The 20,964-nt window shown below is 34.5% G+C and overlaps 1 protein-coding gene across 1 annotated transcript; it reads right to left on the reverse strand.

Moving 5' to 3' along the window:
• Nucleotides 1–460: 460 nt before the first annotated feature.
• On the reverse strand, nt 461–1,000 carry LOC120135624. The gene has a single exon (XM_039151872.1). It carries the CDS (start codon nt 998–1,000, stop codon nt 461–463), a length of 540 nt encoding a protein of 179 aa, XP_039007803.1.
• Nucleotides 1,001–20,964: the final 19,964 nt, after the last annotated feature.

The following is a 20,964-nucleotide window of genomic DNA, read 5'->3' on the forward strand; positions in this document are numbered from 1 at the left end:
TGAAATTACTGATCCCAAATTAACATAATAATATATTTTATAAAGTGGATGTGCATCTATACAGTAGCAGATCTATAGTAAGTCTAGAGTGGATGTGTGTTTATCTTAAAATTTAATTTTTTTTTTATTAATTGTTCATTTTTGGTGATTGTGTTATATCCACTCTTCATAAAACTTTTTGTATTCTTGTATATCTACTTTCAAAAATACTATCTATATTGATCTTTCATCATAAATATATTTCTTCTGGCCATAGCTACAGAATAGAACATTCATCTTCCAGCCGTCTCAAAGAAAGAAACCATAAAAATCCGGAAAGTTTTACTGAATTTGTTAAGATTATTCCCACTAATTATACATGATCTTGAAAGTGGAAAGAAAACCACGTACAAAAAAGCTTAGGCTAGCAAAACAAAGAAGATGATGAAGTAATAATTAAGAAGAAGAAGAAGAAAAAACTTCACATGCTTCTAGCCATCATTTCCTGGAATCTCCTGTCAGACTCTTGCTTCTCCAACCTAAACTTTTCATGACAATCGGCTATAAACATTTCTGCCAGCTTATCAATCTCATTGAGATCCGTCTCGGCCGTACAATTCCTATTACCCTTCTTTTCTTCTAGCCATTGAAGGTAACCTGAAAGTTCAGACTCCACCGTATCCTCCTCACATTGCTCACCTGCTGGAATCACTGAATCGTAGTACGAATGAGTCGCGGTGCAGCCTTCGAGTACCGGAACCGGAACTGGTGTAACATGGGAAGAACACCAGTTGTAGTGTAGCCTAAACGAACCAAAGAAGAGCTTCTTTTGCTTGTTTTTTGTGGTCTTTGAGCTGGAAATCAAGAATCGTATAGGTTTGTTTTGTTTACAAATTTGAAGGAAAGTAGACTTTGCTTTCGAAATTGCTCGGATTAGACGACAAACGTGAGCATAGACAAGGGTGAGGATTTGAGTTTTTATTTTCATGGAGCATAAGGAAGAAGAAGGACCAACCTCCATTTTTATTTTGTATTTTTGTTGGTGTTGTAGGGTAATCATGAACCACGTTCTCATATGGAGTTTATAAAGGGTCTTGATTACCAATTTGCCACCCGACTTTTATGTTATTTAAAGCATTGCCATCCACTTTGCAGATTTTGGACGACTCTTGCATTTTGTCTTTTTCCATGGATTTTCGAATTCGATAACTCCTTCTTTGGTTTCACTTGCACCAACCAACGTGACTGGTAAGTGATCTTAAATCATTTGTTCTTGAATGTACCCTTATATTTAGGCTTAGCCTGTATTATCATTGTAATTAAGGTCATAATGACATTAATTTCTTTGAATTTGCTACATAATTAAATAAGGGTTGGAATCTTAGGGCATGACCGGGAATCTTTTGGATTTTGGAAGCAAGCAAATCCCAAGGCTTTTCTCCCCCACAAGACCCGCTTACATGGTTTGAAATTTCAAAAACTTTTTTTCACTATTTAAAAAGTAAAATTGGGGCCTGTAAGGTATGATTCATAAATATACCGGTAAAGAGGACAGGGGATGGTCAGGGTAACTTCGAATTATGGCAAACGAGGGTGAATGATCTGTTGGCGTAGCAGGGGATCCTGAAGGCTTTGCGACCTACAAAGCCGGCGTCGATGGAGGAGGAAGATTGGGAAGAATTGCAACAGCGAGCGGCAAGAACCATACGATTATGCTTGGCGGACAAGGTCATGTATCACGTCATGCATCTATCGTCTCCAGAAGAAATTTAGAGGAAGTTGGAAAGTCAGTTTATATCCAAATTCTTAACGACAAAACTGTATCTAAAGCAGCGGATGTATGGGCTGAAGATGCAGGACGATCATGATTTGATGCAACACTTGAATGTCTTCAATCAAATCGTTTCTGATTTGGCTCGACTTGATGTGAAAATTGAGGATGAAGACAGAGCGATGATTCTGTTGTGTTCGTTGCCTCCCTCTTACGAACACATGGTGACTACTCTTACATATGGAAAAGTGACTATCAACGTTGAGGAGATTACTGCAGCCTTGTTGGCTCACAACCAGTAGAAGTAAAATACAGGGGAAAGCTCTCAAGTCGATAGCTTATATGTCAAGGGTAATCGAGACCGTGGACGGAAGACAGAGAAGGCAGGGTCTGGCAAGCGAAATTCCAGATCCAAATCTAGGGATAAGAAGACAATTCACTATTACAAGTGCAAGGAGGCGGGACATATGAAGCGAGACTGTCTGAAGTTGAAAAAGAAGACTGATGAGAAGCGTGATGATTCATCCAAGTCTGTGAATGTGGTCGAGGATGACAATTCTAATTGCAGTGAGGGTGATATGCTTCCTATTTCAACGACTCAATTGACGGATGTTTGGATTCTTGATTCAGGATGTTCTTATCACATCACGCCAAATAGGGAATGGTTTTCGACATACTGGTCGGTTAATTCTGGTTCTGTTTATTTGGGTGATGATCGATGTTGCAATATTGTTGATATTGGTGAGGTCAGAATTAAGATGTATGATGGCTCTGTTCGGACGTTGAGTGGTGTTCGGCATATCCCAGATTTGAAGAAGAATTTGATTTCTTAGGGAACTTTGCACAAGAATGGTTTTATCCCTAAGGCTGATGAGGATAGGGAAACCATTCAGATTGTTAATGGTGCTTTGACTGTGATGAAAGGCAAGATGACTGCAGGGAATATTTACAGTTTGTTAGGGAGTACCATTGTAGGTGGAGTTCATTCTGTTGAGTCCTGTGATGATACAACCAAACTGTGGCATATGCGTCTTGCTCATCTTAGTGAACGTGGTATGGTTGAATTACATAAAAGAAATTTGTTGCATGGTGTTAAAAGCTGTAAGCTCAATTTTTGCAAGTATTGTGTTCTTGGTAAACAGACTAAAGTTCGTTTCAAGACTGCGAAGCACACAACTGAAAGGATTCTTGATTATGTGCACTCTGATGTATGGGGGCCTTCCACGACATCGTCTTTGGGTGGATCTAGGTATTATGTTACTTTCATTGACGATTTTTCACGGAAAGTTTGGGTGTATTTTTTGAAACACAAGTCCGACGTTTTTGAGAAGTTCAAGTTGTGGAAAGCTGAGGTAGAAAACCAAACAAGATGAAAAATCAAGTGTTTGCGGTCTGATAATGGTACGGAGTACACAGATACACAATTTCTAAACTTCTGTAAGGATCACGGGATTAAGAGGCATTTTACAGTGCGCAAGACACCACAACAGAATGGTGTTGCGGAACGGATGAACATGTCGTTGAATGAAAGAGCCAGATGTTTGCGGTTGAATGCGAAGCTTCCCAAACACTTCTGGGCTGAGGCTGTTAACATGGCGTGCTATCTTATCAATAGATCGCCAAGGGCATCATTGGATGGGAAAGTTGCAGAAGAGGTATGGACTGGTCATGAAGTTAGTTTTGATCACTTACGGATTTTTGGTTGTCCTGCTTATGTGCATGTACCTGCTGATGAGAGATCCAAACTTTATGCAAAATCGAAGGAGTGCATTTTTCTAGGTTACAAAAAAGGTGTCAAAGGATTAAAGTTCTGGGATCCAGTTGCGAAGAAAATTGTGAACAATAGAGATGCTATTTTCGATAAGCAGTCCATGTTGCAGCAGAAGATAGGCACAACAGTGGTGGATTTCGAGCAGTTTCCAATTGAGAAAATAGAAACTTCTCAACCGACTTCTGGTGGTTCCGCTACGGATGATTTGTAGGATTATAGTCTCACAAGAGACAGGGTGAGACGGACAAATATAAAGCCTCCGAACAGATTGGGTTTTGGAGACTTGGTCTCTTTTGCACTTACTGTTAGCAGTGATGATCCGGTTACTTTTCATGATGCAGTTACTAGTCAGGAAAACGACAAGTGGATGGCTTTCATGGATGAGGAGATGGAGTCTTTGAATCAGAATCGTACATGGGAGTTAGTTCCCCTTCCTGAGGGTAAGAAGTCGATTGGTTGCAAATGGGTGTATAAGAAGAAACCAGCAGTAATAGAAAAAATGGGGGAGAAGTTCAAGGCTCGTTTGGTAGCAAAGGGTTTTTCACAGCAGAAAGGAGTTGATTATAATGAAATTTTTTCTTCTGCGGTCAGTCACACTTCAATCTGAGCAGTACTTGCATTGGTGGCTAGTTGGGATTTGCATTTAGAGCAAATGGATGTTAAAACTGTTTTTTTGCATGGTGATTTAGAGGAGCAGATCTACATGCGGCAGCCTGAAGGTTTCACTCAACCTGGAATCGAGCATTTAGTTTGCAGATTGAAGAAATCTTTGTACGGGTTGAAACAGTCTCCGAGACAATGGTATAAACGATTTGATTATTGGTTTGAAAACTTTATCAAGTCAGGAATTTGATATGAAAGATTTAGGTGCTGCAAAGAAAATTCTTGGAATGGAAATTTGCAGGGAAAGAGACTCAAGGAAACTGTGGCTATCTCAACGGGGTTATGTTGAAAAAATGCTAGAAAGGTTTGCGATGAGCAGCGCAAAACCAGTTAGCACTCCATTGGCGAATCGCTTTAAGCTCTCATCAGAACAGTGCCCGAAAACAGATAAGGAAGCTGAAGATATGGCAAAGGTTCTGTATTCTAATGTTGTTGGTTGCTTGATGTATGTTATGGTATGTACTCGTCCTGATTTAGCTCATGATGTTAATCAAGTTTGTAAGTACATGTCTAAACCTGGTAAGCAACATTGGGAAGTAATCAAGTGGATCTTTCGATACTTAAAGGGTACTATAGGGCATGGGTTTTGTTCGGGATAATCCTTTGGTTGTAGGATATGTGGATTCAGACTATGCAGGTGACTTGGATAATAGAAGATCTACGACAGGGTATGTTTTTACTCTTAGTGGAAGACCTATTTGTTGGAAGTCTATTGTTCAATCTGTTGTGGCACTATCTACAACTGAAGCTGAATACATGGCAGCGACTGAAGCTGCAAAAGAAGCTTTATGGCTCACTGGTTTAGTGAAGGAGTTGGGTGTTCAGCAAGGTGGTGTTCAGTTGCTTTGCGAAAATCAAAGTGCTATTCACTTGGCTAAGAATCAGGTATATCGTGCTAGAACTAAGCACATTGATGTACATTTTCACAAGATCAGATAGTTGGTTGCATCTGGAGAGGTTTTGTTTCAGAAGGTACATACTGATGAGAATGCCGCTGATATGTTCACCAAGCCAGTTACGACATACAAGTTCAAGCATTGCTTGGACTTGTTGAATGTTTCGAGTTGTTAAAGAAGTAAGATAACCCAACCCACATTGAATGTTTCCTAAAGGGTAGGATATTCGCTAAGGTGGAGATTTGTAAGGTATGGCTCATAAATATACCTGTAAGATATTTGTCAGGATTTTCTATTATAAATAGAGATGTAACCTAAACCTATGAGACATTGAATAAAATTTCTAGCGCCGCCTAGGCACCGAGGACGTAAGCACATTACCGATCCTCGTTAAAATTCTTGTATTCTTTCGTTTACTTTTCTCGATTCTTCAACAGGGCCATTTTTTTGGGCAAAGAACTTGGTAATGAGGTTTTAACATCTAAAAATCTTTAAAAAAAACAGTAAAAAAATCGGCTCGAGATTAGCTAGCAAGTAGGAATGGACAGAAAATTTTAGAGGATAAAAATAACTATATAAATTATATAAGAATTCAAAAAATTTAGAAAACAATAAGTCCCATTAGTCCCCGATTCATCCTTACTAGAAAGGCTTATTATTCACCAATACTACCGCTCCAACGAATAATATAATCTTCTGGTGTTTGTTGTGATCCAAATGTCGTTTCTTTGAAAATATCTTCTGTGTTCACTTAATTGCAAGTACTTATGTGGCTATATCGCACAAAAACAGAAAAAAAAAGGCAACGAAATTCCAAACTAAGTATTGAGAACAATTATGTCTTTTTCTAGTGATGTAGCCATGCATAATTCCCCCGAAACTTTGGGCTCATAATTTTCAATTGAAAACCAAAATAAATCTGAAATCTGAGTTAAGCATGGAAAGTCTGCTCTTATTCTTGTACGTATGGGGAACCAATACTGTATAATATGGGCGAGTTGTTGTAGACTTTGGGGAAAATATAGATAGACTAGTAATGGTTGAATATGACAGGTTTTTTTACTTTTAGTAATTGAGCAGCAACACATGAAAACCCGTGTATAATTTTATGTTAGGAGAAAAATTTATAAAATTTTAGAGGAAAAAAAATAAATTATCAATAAAAAATACTTAAAAAAATCGTAAATATAGAAAATTTTGAAAATTTCAAGAGACGAATATCCTATTCATCCCTTCGTCCATGGAAACAAATTCCAACTTATCACTTTCCACCAAAATTTTGAGAAGGAAAATAAAACCTGTAGTGATATGGAGTTTTGTAGACTTATTGTGGATAAAACAGCTGATTGACCCATAATTATTATACAAATGGATGTTCAATGTTATGATTGTAAAGGGACTTCAATTCTATCTTAAGAAAGATAAAAGATTTTTTTCTAGACTTCTTACTTTTATAATAATTACATGTCTAATATTTAGATTTTTGGGTTATACTTCTGCTTATGGTCATAATATGGATGGTAAATGATACTTGACTACAATCTTGCGTTCAAATAATAATATAAGATTTATTAAAATTTAGTTTTTCCATGATTATTATTAATAATAATAAGGGAAAACTATTTCAAATACTACTGAATTTTGTTTATTGATTTGTTTATATCACTGAATTTTTTTATTTTCTCAATTATATAACACTTAATTTTAGTTTTATAATTAATTATATCATTATGTCGTTAAATAAGTAAGGAGATTATGAAATGATTAATGGTTGTTAATGTGGCCTACCATACCAAAACGATATCGTTTTAGACATTTTACTTTATAGGTGTATAGATTTTGCCATAAAACTTAAAAAAACATTTTTAAGCACTACACTTTCCGGCCGCCACCGACAGCCAAACATTGCCTTCCATCATATTTCGTAGCTAGATTAGTATCAAATTTTCGTATTTCACTCACATTTCTTCTCCTAGAATTGGTTTTCCACGAAAATCACTCAAAATTGAAGAGAATTCATTTAAAAGTTTGGCCTAACTTCGATCTCTTTTAATGACCGCCCAATTATACTAGTTTTGAGGTATGTTATTTGTTTTCTTGAAATAATATTTTTACCGGTCAAATTTTCGAACAAACACCCCAAATCCCATAAATCTAAGAAAGTCTTCAAACATCTAAAAAAATGGTAGTTTATTTTTTGTTTAATTTTATCAATTTGGAGTGAATTTTGTGAAAAATTAATAGTATGAGAAGAATGAGTAGTTAAATATGAACATTTTAGTACCAATTTTGTCGCGAAAGACATTATATGATTGACTGCTAGTGGCGACCGAAAATGTAGTGCCAAAAAAATTAAATTGTTTAATAACTCAGTGGCAAAATCGATACACCTTATCTAAAATGATAGCATTTTAGGCACCAAAACGATGTTTAGGTTTGGCATGTCATGTCTTAACCATGTCATCGTCCTGTTAGTTACTTAACAGCGGAGTGATGTACTGAACGTAAAACTGAAGTTCAATTCTATAATTGATAAAATTAAAAGGTTAGTAGTATATATAAACAAGTCAACTGACAAAGTTTGATAGTGTGAAGTAGTTTTTCCTAATAATAAATATTAAAGTAAATTATAAAATTTAAAAATAAATAAAAATCAATTTATCATAAAATGAAATATTTAAGGACTAAACTAAATAAAAAGTAAAATTAGATAACTTGACACGTCATTTACCTTTTGTCATTAAAGTCATTTGATTAGAAATGTCATATTGAGTGATATTATTAGTCAAAGATATTTTAAAGAAAAATAACGGTTTGGGGGTGAAATTGATAATGAAACAGAGTTATGAGGTAAAGAGCGTATAAATTAAGAATATTATTTGTTATTAATTTAAAATTATTATAAGTGGTATTATCTGTTGTAAAAAAATCTTAATTATTTGATAATGAACGCTTAAATATCTTGTAATTATTTGTGCTTGAACCCGAAATATGTAAGGATAATAATAATCTATTTAATCATTAAAGTGGCTTGATTAATGTTAAAAAAGGTATTATTGGATTATACGAGTGAATAAATTATTATTGGATAAAAAATAGAGATTTGAGGTAAAGTGTGTATAACAAATAATTATTTTAAAGTTATTATTGGATTAGATGAATGAATAAATTATTTATTTATGATCAAGTGGTTGGATAAATTGATATTGATCATTTCAGGTTTCGACCCTAAAATCTTGAGAGTGCATTTGCATTATTAATTTGTTTTTGTGTGGGAGTTCTATCGAAGTTGGTACATGGAAGCAAATTAAGAAATCCTTTGTTTTTGTATTTGACAGACACAGATCATGTTTAACGTAATGTCTTCGGAAAGTGTTCGAATCCCTGTAATGTCAGTATCCAATGTTTGGGATCTCCCTCTCCCGAACTTTTTTTATTATTAATAGGTTAGAGTTATTACTAAAATAGTATAAGTTTAAAATACCTTTATTTTTTAACCAATATTAATATCTCCGTAAATATCATCTCGAACTTATAATATCTAAAGATAACAATTATTCATTTTAACTACTAAAGTTGTTTAGTCCGTAACTTCGCCGTAACTTCAATTATTTGTTATGGGGAATCTTATCCATAAATAACTAACTCAGATGCCATTGGAACCTTCCAACTAAGCTGCCACATTAAATATAATTCTAGGCAATAAACTGGTACAACCACAAGATTTGTATTTGTTTTTTTTTCCCAAGAGAATCTATGTAACACAGCGAAATAAAGCCAAGGGCTTTTGGTTGGGGAAAATAACACAAGCCAACTTTAATCTGTTAGATAAAGATAAATTCATATTTTCTTTATCATATATATTCGCTTGGAATAACTTGTCACAATCATACACAGTCTTTGTAATTTAACATTTAAACTTTCATCTTTCCCTCCCACATCTTGTCTTCTGTTTTCTGTTTCTTTTTCCTTCGATAAATAATGCTTTTATTCATAAAAAAATTAAAACAGCAAAACTTGGGTAAATGTACTATAGCACGCTGTTTAATACGAGAACCTGTACAGTACTATTACAAAAAAAATATTACTGCCAAAATTTAGGCAGAAGCAATAGAACATGAAAGAAAATAAGAGAAAATTGCAGAAATAGTTTCAAATAAAAACCAGTAAAAGAGAACAGTATAACTAATGTTTTCTCAAAGTTGCCCACACGAAATCTCCAGCTTTGACAGATTTTATAACCATCCATCCTTTGTGTTCACTTTGGTTGTTACATTTTGAAATCAGTGAGGCTTCATGGAACAAGCAAGTCTTGCCATTCCCAAACATACATTCTAGTAGAACGAACGTAGAATTGTATATTAAACAGTAAAACTTATAAGATTTTACCAACAACAAATTTAAAAGAATAAAAAATTAAAATATTAATAAAAAAAATAAATAATATATTTAAAATATAAAGAAAATTAAAATTTTTAGGAGACACGATTCACCGTATCCCTGCATTCAACTTTCAGCTTCTGCAATCTGCAGTGATTCTCATCTGTTACTTTATCTGTCTTCTTCAGACATCAACACTTTCGCCAGTGCCATGGATTTCTGGTAACAGTCCTCAATTTTCATTTCAAATGGCGGGTTTATCTGACAAATATTAAAATTCAAATTAAGTGAATTAACTTTGGAGTTTTGACAATAGTTTTTCCTGCATTATGACCCAATGATGGGCCCGGAATCTCATGGCAATATCTTTTCCTTCTCTTTATTCCTTTCTTTATGCAAAGTTTTATTCTAACCTCTAGGATTAAAACATGAAACTTCTCAAGTTATTATGTTTCATTCAGCTGGATAACATACATTAATTTAATGAAAGCTTCAAACTCTTAATGCTTCTTGATTCTTAAGCACAATTAGTTCAAAAAATACTATGCTATATTCTCTACAAAGTAAGCACAATTAGTTCAAATAAGTATACATATCGAACAAGTAATAAAATTATAAATAAAATCATCTTCACAAAGATTGAATAGATACAATTTAATCAAGTTATCATTGTTAATTCTCAAATAAATTGTGGTAAATGAGTTATAAACAATAAAATTGGAATCGCAAACTTGGTGAACACTAGTAAACAATAGACCTAAGGTTGCATATAGCTTTAAAATTGAGGACCACTAATAAAAAAATTAGCTGACCCTTATTCCCATATGTAATGGGGTAAGGGGAGGTAGGATAGTAGGCTGCCCCCAACACTAGGTTGAGAGCAGCTTCCGTAGGAGACCTCCAAATTATGAAATGCCCTCTGTGGGACTCGATCCCACGACCCCAAGGTTAATATTGGACCGATTTAGTTGGACCTGATTTAGGTTTGTAATTCGGTATTAGGTAAGTTAGTTTGAGTTGGTTGTATATTGATGTATATAGGGATTTAGGCTTGACCCGCATACGAAGGGTGTTGGGTCTGACAAAATGAGTTTCAGGTTTAATGTAGTTTTTGGGTTATAATAGGTATTTGTGATTATGCAATATAATATATTTGACCTCGAGTATAATTTTCCCATTTAGCAGCAAAGTTATGTTAATGAGAAAAACTTTCAAGTAGTTTCAGTAGTAAAAGGGAGTGTTGTTCTCTTTAGAAGTTTTGAGTTCAAGCAGTTGCGTTTGCAAAAATATATATGTATTATCAATGCTTAAAAAAAATTATGAATGTATACTACCTTATAACAACATATCAGACTAATAAAAAAAGTTTTCTTAATGAGATTGTAATGCAAATATGTTATTCTCTATATATATAAAAAAAAACTCCCATAAAATTGTCACCATAAACTTCGATAGAGATATACTTTTCTCATTACCTTATTCTACCCCAATCACCATAAATTTATATACTACTACATACCCTTATTTCTTGGACCCAATACTCAAACAAAATTCGATTATATCATAATTAATATTTAGGTAAACTACGTATTTAATACATAAACCATCGGTTTTGACTCGTTTTAGTACCTAAACTTTCAAAATTTTCAAAACCACACCTAACGTTTAGTTTTCATTTCATTTTAGTACCCCACCATTAAAAACTTAACGCGCTTAGTACCTAAATTTTCAATTTTTTCAAAACTTAAGGTTAAATTTTCAACGAGGGTACTAAATATATTACCCCGAATCCCGGGTTAGGAGTTTCGGGCTAACCCAATAGGGCCTTGGAATAAATCTTTTAGCTTGTAAGAAGCCTAGACCCAAGTTGAATGGATTTGGGCTTGGCTTAAGCCCATTTGAGTTTAAAAAGGGCATTTTTGATCCTCGGATGAAAGATGAATGAGTGAAAGAGCAATTTTACCATTTAGAATTATAAAGGCTAAAATCCTTTAATGGTTGATAATATCACGTTTGTTTTCCCCCTCTTTTTCACCATTCTCTTCTTTGTCTCATTATTTCCTTTCCTCATCATTTTAGTTGAGTCGAACTCATATCAAGACTTGAAAGGATTTAGCCAAGTCTTTCTTAGAGCAATACAAACATGTGAAGAATGCGAGACCTACTCGATTCATATTGCAAAGAATAGAGAAGAAGTATAATGAAAGCTTCCGACAATATGCTAAAAGATGAAGGGACATAACGGTGCAGGTTTACCATCTCTTAGCTGAAGAAGAAACGATAATGCTCTTCCTGAATACCTTGAGAGCTCCATTCTTAGGATATTTGATAGAAAATGTCTCTAGGAGCTTCGCTGAGCTGGTTACATCTAGAGAGATGATTGAAATAACTATCCAACATAGGATTATAGGGAGCACTAAAAGCACCAATACCGAGGAAGATGTTGAAATTAATATAGTGGTGTCTCAATATCAAACAATGATTCAAGAAAAGGCTTATATTGATTCGATTCCAATGTCATATGAAGAATTGCTCGCAACCATGGTTGAAAAAAAACTTGAGAATTGTTGGACGTTAAAGCCTAAGGTCCATAATTTGATTGACTCTAGGGCATGGATACTTAATGAGTAATGGGGCATTCTAATACAAATCGAGAAAAAAAAACTATTTCATCCACCATCAAGCATATTTACACTTTGCATAAGAACATTTTGGTTTGTTTGAATTCATTTTTCGTCTTTCCTTAGCTTTATTATATGTTTCAAAGGTATTTAAATGAAAATTCTCTACCTTCTAATGTTATAACCAATGAAACAAATTTCTTTTTGGAGTTTAATGAATATAATAAAACGTTCTAATAGTTGTTGACAAGTGGCAATATTGAACCCTTGTAAAATAACGACCTTAACCATGCTTCAGAGATTAGACCCAAATGGTATACCCTTCTTGTTGCAAGATTAAACATGTTCATTACCCGACAAAGAATACAAATGCAATGCATTAAGGTATGTATAGGAGCTGACAAAATGAAGTAACTTTCGTGTATGAAGTTGCGAAATTGATCATACCATACTTCTATTGAGGATGTTTAGTGATGATTATAATCTTCACAAATGGAATTATGGAGTAGATGAATTTAGTTAAGGCCAGTTGCTTGGAAATTGAACTCTAATGATGAATTTTTTTGACATTCAATGACACCAAGACTATAACAGGTTCTTCTCGATAAGCTTAAGAAATCGAATTTGTATACCAATAATTCAATAAATTATTATCGTAAAGTAAATACAATAAAGTTGAGCTATTCTACTAAAGCAATAGGTTATAGAGGTAACTCAAAAGCCTTGACTTTATGAATAGGTTACATTCAAACATGACATTGATCGGGTACTTGGCAATTCGGTTTTTGCTGCATTATGGTTGTCAAGTTGAAGGTTTTGTAATGAGATGAATCCTTCAGCTAGCCAAATAAAGGGAAAAAATTTTGAATATTATAAATTCCAAGAAATAAAGGTGGTGATGCCTAGAGTTTAAGTTAATAAGAAGTATAGGTGAAAATGGACTAAGGGAGTTAAGAAAAATATGTTGTAGTAAACTTCACACAAACACTTAGGAGTTTTGTTTTTAGACCGATATTTATACACTACCTTTGCTAAATGAGTCTAGAAAGATTGAACAAATGGATGATTAGCAATTGAATATGATAGTTGCTTCATTTTACTTGCATCCAATTTGAATGATAAATCCAGATAGAAGGGCATGCCATGATACTTGCAAAGATCGAGAAAAGAATGACATCTTGGTGATTGAAATGCTAGACAAATAAAAGACCAAAAAAGAAGTTAACCCATTGATCTTAAAACTTGTCAGAGGGCTAATTTTTTTTTATAAATAACAATAAAATAAAGTTAATGATTTACTCTATATTCATTCAACTGTTAATTTGTTTTAATTGTGAGCTTGAAGCAGAGGGACACCATCTTATAAAATTCTTTCATTCTTTTGAATTCTAAATATTAAAAAAGAGAAAACCATTTTCAAACAATAGAATCTCTCATGAATGAAAGAGGTCCTTGAAGTTGATAAGCCTTTTTCTGCCTTAAATAAAAAAATTAGACCATAAGAGATACAAGAGCAATGAAGACATTTTATGATTTTCGAGAAATGAAATCTGAAAGATTAGAAGATTCGATAAATTTCTCATATTTCTTTGCGACATTATCAACATTAGTAATCGATTAAGAAGTAGATGACCACCTGAATAAGAAAAGGGGCATTCTTTTAGATTTTATGATATGGCAACTCATAACAAAGGTTTGAGGCATTTCTTCTAAAAGTATCATCCATCTGGTTTTGAGACCTTAAAAAAAGAGGTCTTTAAACTATTATATTTGAATAAGAATGAATAAATACATTTGATGATATCCTTGCGGACCAAAGTTGACACCTTGATCTTGTTTGGTATATAGCATGATGATGAGAGCCATTTGAGGTTAGAAATTTTTTGCATTAAGATAGCCATGAAAATACTTGCATTGAGGCATTTCTAAAAAATCATATCATTTTGGGGTAAAAAGATCTAGATCGAGAAGAAATTGAGAAAGAACTTTGTCGCTAGGAATAGCAGGGCAAAGTATGAAGACAAGAAGAATAAACCTTGAAAAACAAATCATTCATGCTTCAGTTGGCCACAGAGTCTTGAAGAGAAAATTCTGATGGAGCATTTAAGTTAGAGATAAAAAAGGCATCGAGTTCATATATCTGACCATAATCAATTATTTTTCAAAGCATCTCTGCTAAGATTTCTAAATGATGAATTAGAAATAGGGGACACAACGACATCGAATGATCAGATTGTTCTTCAGAAATTACAAGCTTGAACTGACAAGTTGCTACTAATATCGAGATAGGCTTTGGACAAGGGTCTCTCCAACTTCAAAATTAGAAACTAGGGTAAAACAATTTGAACCCTGGGGGTAATTTTGTTATGGCCAAGAAGAACAGGATACTGTGAGCTAAGAATTGTCTAGTGTAGAAAAGAATAAAGAAGATTCAATCAAGACAAGAATGGGCTACAGATTGAGAAAGTCACGCATTATACTTAAATGCATTTAATTGCGTACATATTTTCGTACATAGATGTATAATTATTACAGATCTTCCAAAGAAATAAGAGAAAATCAAAATTCAAGCATCAAATAGAGGGAATTGCATTCAGAATGGAACCTCAAAAATAGAAGAGCCTCATCCACAAAACAATCATTACTTTGAAGTGGGGTATGTTACTCGACTGATGTTTTCAAATGAATTTTTAAAGAAGCCAAATTAGATTTTCAAAGGTTTCTTGCTTGAGTAAGTCCATCATGCCATCAGTAAGTCTTTCGAGTATGATGATTAAATTCTTTAGGTCATCTGCCAGTCTTTCGAGCAAGATAATAAGTCTTTCGGGTAATCTATAAGACCTTGAGGAATGATGTTTTCATATGATATTTTAGAAAAAATATTTTCAAAGTTTCCCTTTTCTGAAAATTAAAAATTTTGAAAAGTAAGAATGCGATTTCCCAAAGTTTCTTACTCAGTATACTTTTTCACCTCTACTGAGGACTTTTCACATGAATTGCATTACCACATTCATGAGAATTTTATGCATGTATTGCATTACAGCATTCATCCATACTTTTTATATTTATTGAGGACTTTCGGTATGAATCGCATTACTGCATTCATGAGGATTTTATGTATGAATCGCATTATCACATTCATCCTTATTTTTCACCTCTCATAAGGACTTTTTTCAAATACATGAATCGCATTACCGTATTTATTCAGATTTTCTAACCTATCATGAAGACTTTCCCTAAATACATGAAATGCATTACCATAAGTACCATTATACATTCAAGATAATCATTTTTACACATTTTTCGAGAAAACTAAAGATTCATGACAGTTTAAACTTCAATAAGAGAATTCAAATTTAAATATGTGATATCACACAAAACCCCTCAGACCGAGGAGTTAACAAGTCACGATATTCAAGAGTGACCTTGATATTTTTTGAATCCAAGATAAACCTCTATAGGAGAAATTGAATTTCCATAATTCTTGAATGATGACATTTTCAAATTCCTAGATATATAATGACAAGATATAATGTTTGATTTGTAGATCTGACCTACAGTGGAGCATATCTCATTTTCTCTTAATTTAACCTACCTTGAAGATTACTAGAGAAAATCTATCTTGGTTTGGCCTACCCTAAAAAGCAATGGAGTAGATCCCCTTTTGTCTGAATCTGACCTAACCTGAAGAGTACCAGAGCATATTCCATTAGATTTGACCTACCCTACAGAATAACATAGAAAATCTATCTTGTTCTGACATACCCTAAAGAGAAGCGGAGAAGAGCCCCTTTTCTTTGAATCTAAGCGACCCTGAAGAGTAGCAGAGTAGATTCCATTAAATTTGGCCTACCTTGAAGAGCAGTGGAGCAAATATATCTTGATTTGACCTATCTTGAAAAACAGTGGAGTAGATCTCATTTCTTTTTCAAATCTGACTTACCTTGAAGAGTAACAGAGTAAATCAAATACGACATACTCTGAAGAGTAGTGGAGCATATTACCTTTCACAACTATTCTAACTCTAATCATAATTTGACGAAAATTTGTGTCTATTTGTCTTTACCTCATTCCAACTTACATAAGGGTAACAATTGATACTTGTTTTCATCTTAAGAATTTCATCTCCCTTGAAATAAAAAGATCATTTTTAGTCTCACATGAGACATCATCAATTTTGAAGATATATATATATATATATATATATATAATAAGAAATAAATGCTCAGGCTTACTATTTAATGGTAATTGTGCCTTTTGCAAGCCCATTCTGTGTAAAAGCAGGGCAAACCGAGTGAGAAGATTTTTGGACACATGAGATTGAAACAAATCAAATGAGGAAAGTCTCAAATTACAAGAGACGGATAATTCGGTTGAAGGTGGAAGAACAAACTAATGAAAGATTGAAGAAGAACATCATAGCTATGTGGAGTCACATTCGAATCAGACAAAATTAGGCTATCTTTTGTCTTTGCTTCGTTTTTGTTTCACAAAAACAATTAAAGAAGGGTAACTGTAATACCCTAATTTTGTCTGAGTAATTCAAATCGTGGGCAAGCAAAGTTTAATTTTGTGGACGTTCGTGTGGTGGCGCAAAGTTGATTCAATGGTGAATGAAGTTGAGATTTTGGAATCATGAGAATGGATAATTTCGTGTGCTTTGATGGATGGTTGGCAATTTACAAAATTTAACTCAGTTACATAACCAATTAAAGGTCCAAATGTCCATTTGCATTTTCCTTATCAACCTAAATTACACCCATATCAAATTAACTTACCATTAACCCATTTGCATCATATTTACCAAATGTTCAATTTGCAAATACACCCTTAGCCCAAAATAACCCAATTTCATTCATCTTCTAAAAACAACATTAAAATTTAAATCCAAGCCCAATACCCAAACATTAACCTATAAAACCAAAACCAACAATTCATTTACAAGATCAAACTTTACCTAATTAACTTTTAGCCCACTTTCAAACCTAAACCCATTTATTCATTTCAATAACACTACCCAAATTACATCTTAATGTAAAATCCATTCCCGTTTCCTAAATTACATTGACCCAAATGAAACCCAAGTTTAGCCCGTTACTAACCCAATTACAACCCTTAACCTAATTCAAAAATCTACCTACAGCCCAACGGCCCATATCATAAGATTTTTTAGAAACCCTAGCAAGGTTCCTCACCAACTTCAGTCGTCGCCTCAAGGGTCTCCAAAATCTTCTCCAAACTTCCACATTATAAACCTTCTAGATGCTTCCTATACCAGCAACTCTTTCACGTAAGGTTGTAAATGAGACGAGACAGATCGCGAGCTACTCGAGATCGACTCGATCAAGGCTCGATAAATACTCGGATTGAATAGACTTGACTCGAATTCTTAACGAGCCAAAATAAGTTACTTGATACTCGACTCGAAAAGCTCGTGAGCAGCTCGAAAATATAATATATTAAGATTTTATTTTTTAAAAATAAATTATTAATAATATTAACATTTATATGTTGAATTTTTTTTAAAAATACAATAAGACTTTCATGTATTTAAGGTTCAGGTTCGAGTTTGAGTTTGCAGATTCAATCTTGTTAAGTTTAAGAATTTTATTTTTTATTTTAAGCCTTTTTGAGCTGCTCACGAGCTTTAGTTCAGGATTTTGAGTTCGAGTCGAGCTTAAAAATTATAAGATCACGAGTTTTCGAGTCAAGTCGAACTCCATTTTAGAATTTTCGAATTGAGTCGAATTCAGCAATACTTGAACTCAGCTCGTTTATACCCCTACTTCCATGATAATTGTGGTTTTCAGTGGGTCCTCCCTCAACCGTTTCCATACCTCGACAATAGGAAACTAAATGAAAGAAAAAAGAATGAGCTGTAATATTTTTATTTTGCCTACCGTAATTTGATTGTAAGTAAAAAATGGTTATAAAACCCGAGAGAGATTTGTAAATTAGGACTTCTTCCCCCGATTCATTTCGAAGCAATACACATAGGTTTCCCCCATACTCAAAATCAAAAAACAATAACTTTCTATCCCTATATTCGAAACAAAGATTATTTCTAAAGCAAAACCAAACCAAATAAAAAAGAGAGGGTCATTCAAGTTTACCTAGGGTCGTTGGAGATCTTTGTCGGTCGTCGGGGTTCGTGAAATTGAACAGTTAAAATGGGGGATTTAGGGTCTCAGAAGTTTTTTTCGTGGGTTTTGGATCTAGTTACCGAGGGTAGTTAGAAAAGTGGTGTCGATCTGAAGGGGTCTCGGTCATAGTGAAATAGGAGATTAAGAGAAGAGTGTGAAACATTTGGTTTGAGCGGGGTGGATTTTGGTGTGTTCGGTGACTGTTTTTGGTGGTCAGAGTGAGGGTTTGCATTGAAGTGCGGCGTTTTAAGCTACAGTCGTGTTGTGGGAGGTCTCAATCGAGTGGCGCCACCTGTGAGCGAGAGATTAAGTTGAGAGAGAGTTGTAAGTTTTTTAGTTTTTTTTGGCGAATTTCCAACAAAAAATCACCTTATTTTTATTTTCCTATTAGACACCCATGCAAGTTTATTTCATGATCTAACACCTTTTACAGATGTGACACCACGTGAGGTAACGTGCGGCCATGCACCGCGCATTATGCTGACATGGTGTCACGATGGGTAAGGCGCGGTTCATGGGTCGTGCCTTCCTAAAAGTCTGACATGAGTTAGAATGGTGCGGTGCATGTGTCGTGCATTCGCTTTAAATCGGGCCCCCCACCCGACCATTCACACCCCCATCCCACCTTATAAATACCTCAATTCTCAATAATTTTCATCACACCAAATCCTCTCAAATACTCTTAAATTCTCTCATAACAGTTTAAAGTATATTTTATTATATTTAATATTTTGTTACTATTTTATTTAATTATTTAATTTTTTTTATATTTTATTTAATTACTTTTTTGTAATTATAAAATGGAAGGAAGTCTGCTTCGTTTGGATGGAAATTATATATCTAGACATTATGCTGATACGATAATATTTTTACATTTTAATTTAATTTAAATTATTAGTAATAATTTAATTATTTATTTTTTTATTATTAGTTTATAAATTAATTTTTGTAATTTTTAATATTTTTAAGGGAGCGATCGTATATTAGATCTTTTTATCTGGAACCTTAAGTTAGCGATATCAACCCTTATCTGGCCGTATTTAGTCTAGGCTGTATTCAGTCACATAGCTAGGTATAAAGGCCATTGTAGGATAAAATCAAACTTGATTTCTGCATTAATGAAGCGGTGGAGACATGAGACTCACACATTTCATCTTCCGTGCGGAGAGTGTACAATTACGCTTGAGGATGTTTCCATGCACTTGGGGCTTCCGGTAGATGGAGATGTGCTTTCAGGGATGGTGCACAGTAATTGGAATACTTTGTGCCAGGAATATCTTGGAGGTGTCCCACGAAATTTTAACGGTGGTCGGATATCGTTAAATTGGTTAGATGCAAATTTATAGAATTTGAGTGAGGACGCCTCAAAGGATCAAGTTAAAAAGTATGCGCAGGCATGCATACTGCAGTTGATAGGAGGGTTGCTGATGCCGGACAAATCGCGCAACCAAGTTCAATGTATGTGGTTGCAGCATCTTGGCGATTTTCATCTGGTTGGATCACTGTGTTGGGGCTCGGCAGTTTTGGCATTCCTGTATAGGGAGATGTGTCGAGCGACTGACTACAGGAAAAATGCTATCGCCGGATATCTCTTTCTGTTGCAGTCTTGGGAATGATATCGCTTGACCTTTTTATGTCATGTTGTGAAGAACTCGTTCGTATTCCCACTACTATTGAGGTAATTACAAAAATGATTTTGTATATTAATCATTTTATCCAATGTATAATAAAAATTATTTCCTTGAATAGGTGGTCTATTGACAGGAAAAATCATCGGGATCTACCTGATGAATTAGAAATAATCAGGCTACAATCAATCAGAAGGTTGGCACAGAGGTATGTATTTTAATGTTTGAAAGTCTATTTTGTGTTATAGTTATATAATTAGATTATTATTTTGATAAGAATTATTTATATTTGTTTTAGTTTGAATGGGTTATTTATTGTAATGATAATATGAGGATGTGCATCCTACCTAAATTAAGGGGCCCATTAGATGTTTGGATGGCGGTGGTCCCTCTGATCTGTTATACGATTATCGAGTGGCAACCTACTGATCGCGTGCTTCGACAATTTGGTTTTGTACAACCAATTCCGGAAGCACCTCAAAATAGGGACCAGTTGCATAGCATAGATCGACGCGGTAAGACGGATATAGATTGGTTGGTGAAGCATTATGAGTGGGTCATGATATGGGAGGATCAACATCGACGCATTCCCCATAGTGAACCCATTTCTGTTGACCACTTGACGGTTGCCGATGGTTATTATGAGTGGTTCAACAGTAACGGGAAATCGTTTATACTTTCCGAGGATGCACGATGACAGAGAATTCATTGACGTCGACAGAGACATGCACCATCACAACCCCATCGACCCCCGACTCATGAAAAAAGAGTAGGTGCTTCCGGTTCGTTGTCAGCTGCACCATCGGAACCTTCACAGCAACCACCATCTGCAACGACTTACACCCCGCAGCCATATATGATGCCTCCACTGCTTTTCCCTTACCAGATACCACCACCGCCACCGTCACAAAGTTATATGACCCCTCCTAGAGGATATTATAGTTCTATGTTTGTAGATCCAACTTGGGGTTCATATATTGGTTATTTTGGCGGGTGCAGCCTCATCACCGATGACCGCCGCACAGACACCTCCTGTAAAGTTTTCTCACTCATCGATGTTTGCGTTTTCTGAGTTTTCCCAATTTTCTATGAGCAGTTGGATAGTCAGTCAT

The sequence above is a fragment of the Hibiscus syriacus genome, unplaced genomic scaffold, assembly GCF_006381635.1.
Source record: "Hibiscus syriacus cultivar Baekdansim isolate YM2019G1 unplaced genomic scaffold, ASM638163v2 tig00110610_pilon, whole genome shotgun sequence".
Lineage (NCBI taxonomy): Eukaryota > Viridiplantae > Streptophyta > Magnoliopsida > Malvales > Malvaceae > Hibiscus > Hibiscus syriacus.

Excerpts from the sequence above, each read along its gene's own strand:
- LOC120135624 (XM_039151872.1), bottom strand. The coding sequence starts at position 1,000 with ATGGAGGTTGGTCCTTCTTCTTCCTTATGCTCCATGAAAATAAAAACT.